General features: G+C 45.4%; 1 protein-coding gene across 1 annotated transcript; it reads left to right on the top strand.

Annotated features, from left to right (window-relative positions):
* Window positions 1-4,462: 4,462 nt before the first annotated feature.
* On the top strand, window positions 4,463-5,383 carry LOC123346772 (olfactory receptor 14A16-like). Its single transcript, XM_044984233.1, has one exon. It carries the CDS (start codon window positions 4,463-4,465, stop codon window positions 5,381-5,383), a length of 921 nt encoding a protein of 306 aa, XP_044840168.1.
* Window positions 5,384-5,789: the final 406 nt, after the last annotated feature.

Genomic DNA, 5,789 nt, shown 5'->3' with positions numbered 1-5,789 from the left:
ATTAATTAATTAATTATCTGATATAAGAGGCCCATTATATTAGGTAAGACACAGTCTCCGCCTCAGGGACAGACAAAGGGTGGGAAGGAAAAGACAGCCCCAGGGAATGACTTTCCCAAGATAACACAACAGGTCAGTGGCAGGGCTAGGAATTGATGACAGATGTCTGGAGTACAGTCCTGTGTGCCCGCAGTGTTTGCCTCACAATCTTTCCTTGAGACCCTGCTGCCTCGTTGGAATTCTGATTATTTTAGTTTCTGGAAACTCTTCAGGGAAGCAGAGAGCAAGAGAAATTAACTGTTGCCTTTGGGATGTTGAGGGTTCCAGGCAGTGAGTCTCACAAGCCTTTAGAAAACAGATATGGATAAATCACCTTCCTGCAGCGCCAGCCTTTTTGACACATAGCTCATCTGCAGACAACACAGATCTCAGTGTATTTCCAGCAGCTCAGTGCAGTGGGGGAACAGCCTTTCATAATACAGTGATAAGATCATTAGATAAAGAGATTGGTGGCTAGAGCAGTGTGCAAGGGGCTAGAGAGAGAGGGGGAGACCAATTGCAGTGTATAGCTGGAGGAGAAAAGACATTTCAGTCTGGGAGGATTCGACATTGACCGGCACCATAAGTTTGCTCTTGCAGTTAAATATATTTGGGAGTTACACAGTGGCACTTTAAGGATTAAATTGTAAGTGACAATAGATTTTTTTTCATAGTTTCACTCTTAGCTCAATTTTAGCATCAGAAACTCAATCAGTCCAAAGAACTTACCTTAGGAAAGAGAGGGCACAATATCTGTTCCTCAGTTTCCTTCTATTGGGAGTGGGGAAATTGATGAAATTGACACATTTTTTAGAATGGATTAAGGAGTTTACATTACAGTAATCAAAAAATTGTGACAAACACTATCAGCTCATTGATATCTTTCTCTCTGTATACATTAGTTTGTTGTTATTGCTGTCTGTCTGTCTCTTTGTACTTTTCTCTCTCAATTAGTTTGTTTTTACTTCTCTAGCTAACTGTTAGGTTTTTTAGTTCTATGTTTCTCTCGCACCCTCTGTATCTGTTCTTTTCTTACTTGTGTCTCTATTAGTTCGTTGATCTATCAATTTGTGTCTAGTTCTTAGTTTATTGTTACTTCTGTCTATTAAATTGCAGTAAGAGCAGTTGAGTCAAGTGGGTTACAGTAGTGGTGAGTAGGATCCTGGACTCCTGGGTTCTATGCCCAGCTCTGGAAAGAGATTGGGGTCTAGTGGGTAAGAGAAGCAGGGACAGAGAGCCAGGCCTCCTAAATTTTATGTGTGGCTCTGGGCAGAAATTCAGTCCAGGGTGGAGAGGAGAGGAACCAGAACTGGGGTTTCTATTTCTGTCTATCATAAGGACTCTGGGGCAGGCACCCCTCATAACTTGAAGCTGAGTGGTTAGGGCTTTAACCATACACCAGGTGAGTGTTTTGCTTTATTTTTATCAATGTGTCATATGTTCAGATCTTCAGGTGAGTGACCCAAGTACTGGAGAATCATTCTCACTAGCGTTGGTTAGCCCAATGACTACCCATTGTCACTCGCAGCAGTCATTCCTGATGGCAATGGAGAGTCACTGGGACAGAGGCTGAGATACAGTCTGATGCAGTCGTTAGAGGAGGGGACTGGGAGTCATGACACCTCCTCACTTGTGTTCCCAACTCTGGGAGGGAGTTGAGTCCAGTGGGCAGAGTCAGAACTCCCGGCTTCTATTTCCAGCTCCAAGAGGGGTGTTGGATTTACAGAGTTAGTGCAGGGAGCAAACTGGGGGGACTCCTGGATTTTCTTCCAAAATCTGGGAGGGGGTTTTGTTGAGTGGTTAGAGAAGAAGGAGGGGGAGCCGATACATCTGTCTCTCACAGCAAGTGTGAAAATCTGGCAAGAACGAGGGATGGGGCATCACAGCTCCTGGGCTATATTCCTAACTCAAGTTTACCGTGTAATTATGACGAGGTTGGGTCACCTCCATGTGACTTAACAGTGAAATCCTTGCTCATCTTAAACACAAAGAAACAGCTTACAAGAAGTGGAAGATTGGACAAATAACCAGGGGGGAGTATAAAAGTATTGCTCAGGCATGCAGGTGTGAAATTAGGAAGGCCAAATCACTCTTGGAGTTGCAGCTAGCCGGAGATGTTAGGTGTAACAAGAAAGGTTTCTTTAGGTATGTTAGCAACAGGAAGAAAGTCAAGGAAAGTGTGGGCCCCTTGCTGAATGAGGGAGGGAACCTAGTGACAGAGGATGTGGAGAAAGCTAGTGTACTCAATGCTTTTTTTGCCTCTGTCTTCACAGACAAGGTCAGATCCCAGACAGCTGCACTGTGCAGCACGGTATGGGGAGGAGGTGACCAGCTCTCTGTGGGGAAAGAAGTTGTTCGGGACTATTTAGGAAAGCTGGACGAGCACAAGTCCATGGGGCCGGATGCGCTGCATCCGAGGGTGCTAAAGGAGTTGGCCGATGAGATTGCAGAGCCATTGGCCATTATCTTTGAAAAATCATGGCGCTCGGGCGAGGTCCCGGATGACTGGAAAAAAGCTAATGTAGTGCCCATCTTTAAAAAAGGGAAGAAGGAAGATCCAGGGAACTACAGGCCAGTCAGTCTCACCTCAGTCCCTGGAAAAATCATGGAACAGGTCCTCAAGGAATCAATCCTGAACCACTTAAAGGAGGGGAAAGTGATCAGGAACAGTCAGCATGGATTCACCAAGGGCAAGTCATGCCTGACTAACCTAATTGCCTTCTATGATGAGATATCCGGCTCTGTGGATGAGGGGAAAGCAGTGGATGTGCTATTTCTGGACTTTAGCAAAGCTTTTGATACAGTCTCCCACAGTATTCTTGCCAACAAGTTAAAGTAGTCTGGGCTGGATTTATGGACGGTAAGGTGGATAGAAAACTGGCTAGATGGTCGGGCTCAATGGGTAGTGATCAATGGTTCCATGTCTATTTGGCAGCCGGTATCAAGTGGAGTGCCCCAAGGGTCGGTGCTGGGGCCAGTTTTATTCAATATCTTCATTAACGATCTGGAGGATGGTATGGACTGTACCCTTAGCAAGTTTGCAGATGACACTAAACTGGGAGGAGTGGTTTATATGCTGGAGGGTAGGGATAGGATACAGAGGGACCTAGAAAAATTAGAGGATTGGGCCAAAAGAAATATGATGAGGTTCAACAAGGACAAGTGCAGAGCCCTGCACTTAGGACGGCAGAATCCCATGCACTGCTACAGACTAGGGACCGAATGGCTGGGCAGCAGTTCTGCAGAAAAGGACCTAGGGGTTACGGTGGACAAAAAGCTGAATATGAGTCAACAGTGTGCCCTTGTTGCCAAGAAGGCTAATGGCATTTTGGGTTGTATAAGTAGGGGCATTTCCAGCAGATCGAGGGATGTGATCATTCCCCTCTACTCAGCACTGGTGAGGCCTCATTTGGAGTACTGTGTCCAGTTTTGGGCCCCACACTACAAGAAGGATGTGGATAAATTGGAGAGAGTCCAGCGGAGGGCAACAAAAATGATTAGGGGGCTGGAGCACATGACTTATGAGGAGAGGCTGAGGGAACTGGGATTGTTTAGTCTGCAGAAGAGAAGACTGAGGGGGGATTTGATAGCTGCTTTCAACTACCTGAAAGGGGGTTCCAAAGAGGATGGATCTAGACTGTTCTCAGTGGTAGAAGATGACAGAACAAGGAGTAATGGTCTCAAGTTGCAGAGGGGGAGGTTTAGGTTGGACATTAGGAAAAACTTTTTCACTAGTAGGGTGGTGAAGCACTGGAATGGGTTACCTAGGGAGGTAGTGGAATCTCCTTCCTTAGAGGTTTTTAAGGTCAGGCTTGACAAAGCCCTGGCTGGAATGATTTAGTTTGGTTTGGTCCTGCTTTGTTGGACTAGATGACCTCCTGAGGTCCCATCCAGCCCTGAGATTCTATGATTCTATGATTCTATGTGTGATGCTGCTACAGTTTAGAGCAGAATGAAGTGGGAGTAATTCCATGGCATGCAGTGAAATTACCCCACATTTGCATCAGTGCCCCTGACAGCAGAATCTGGCCAGGCAGAGCCCCAATTCCCCTTGGTAAACTGAGGATAGTAACATTTATACACCGTTATCCAGAGTTCACCCACCTCTGGGTGACAGAGGTATACAAATACCTCAAAAGCAATTGTTCCTATTTTTCCTCTCCATCACCCTAGTGTAAATTAGGAGTAACTCCACTGGAGTCCATTGAGCTGATTCTACTTTCTCTCACCCCAGTGTAAATCAGGAGTAACTCCATTGGAGTCAGTGGGGCTGTTTTCCCCATCCTCATTCCCATATTACACCAATCTGACTCAAGTAAATTGAGGTGGTTTCACAAAAAGAGAGCTATTTTTACTGATCTAATGCTGGCCGTTGCTCTCTTCCATCCCTCAGCAGACATCAAATAATGTCCTGAGAAAGAAAATGTCCAACCAAACTACCTTGACCGATTTCGTTCTCCTGGGATTCTCCGAAGTTCGGGAGATTCAATTTTTGCACTTTGTGGTGTTTCTAGTGATTTACCTGGCAACCCTGGTGGGTAATCTTCTTATCTTTATGGTTATAGTCTTCGACCACCACCTTCACACCCCCATGTACTTCTTCCTGATGAATCTGTCTGTCCTAGACCTTGGCTCCATCTCTGTGATTGTCCCCAAATCCATGGCCAACTCACTCATGAACACCAACTCCATTTCCTATGCTGGATGTGTTGCCCAAGTCTTTTTCCTTCTCTTCTTGTTGGGAGCGGATTTTTCCCTTCTTACCATCATGGCGTATGACCGATATGTCGCCATCTGCCAACCACTGCACTATGAGAAAATAATGAACAGCAGAGCTTGTGTCCAAATGGCAGCTGGTGCCTGGATTGGTGGAATTCTCTACTCTGTACTACACACTGGGAACACGTTTGCACTGACCTTCTGTGGAGGCAACATGGTGGATCAGTTCTTCTGTGAAATCCCCCATCTGCTGAAGCTCACCTGCTCTGACTCATATCTCAGTGAAGTTGGGGTTCTTGCTTTTAGTATATGTTTGTTCTTAGGCTGCTTTATTTTTATCATTGTGTCGTATGTTCAGATCTGCAAATCAGTGTTGAGAATCCCTTCTGAGCAAGGCCGGCATAAAGCCTTCTCCACCTGCCTCCCTCACCTCATTGTGGTCTCCTTGTTTTTTTGCATTTCTAGCTTTGCCTACCTGAAACCCACCTCCAGCTCCCCATCTGCTCTGGATCTTGTGGTGGCTGTTCTCTATTCTGTATTGCCACCAATCATGAATCCAATTATCTATAGCATGAGAAACAAGGAGATGAAAGCTGCCCTGAGGAGACTGACTGGGTGTAGGTAATTCACCAAGAATTAATGTATGTCTTTATCTAATAAAAGTTTGCTTACTTAGTATCTGTTCATTTAATGTCAGTGATTTCCATGACCACACAGCTTGCACAAAACCAGGTCTGATTCTGATCTCTGTTGCACCAAAGCAAATCCAGATTAACTCTGCCGATGTCACTGCTGCTGGGGAGATTTACACCAGTAGAAAACCTGGCCCAATTGTGGAGTTAAATGGGTGTAAGTTGTGTGCGTAAAAGGAATTAGACTTTCATTCTATGTCAAAACAATACCCGTTACACTGCTTGGCCACTAGCACCCGTTCCATGGTCAGTGAAAACAAGGATGGGAGTTGTCTTGTTTGTGTGTATAAATCAGGAGTGGTTTCATTGGAACCAGAGGAGTCAGACTGGTGTAAAACA

This window comes from Mauremys mutica, chromosome 12, assembly GCF_020497125.1.
Source record: "Mauremys mutica isolate MM-2020 ecotype Southern chromosome 12, ASM2049712v1, whole genome shotgun sequence".
Lineage (NCBI taxonomy): Eukaryota > Metazoa > Chordata > Testudines > Geoemydidae > Mauremys > Mauremys mutica.
The sequence above is the reverse complement of the archived record's forward strand: the minus strand, read 5'-3'. Positions and strand labels throughout refer to the sequence as shown.

Bases quoted from the DNA above. Each gene is read 5' to 3' on its own strand.
- LOC123346772 (XM_044984233.1), top strand. From the start codon at position 4,463: ATGTCCAACCAAACTACCTTGACCGATTTCGTTCTCCTGGGATTCTCC.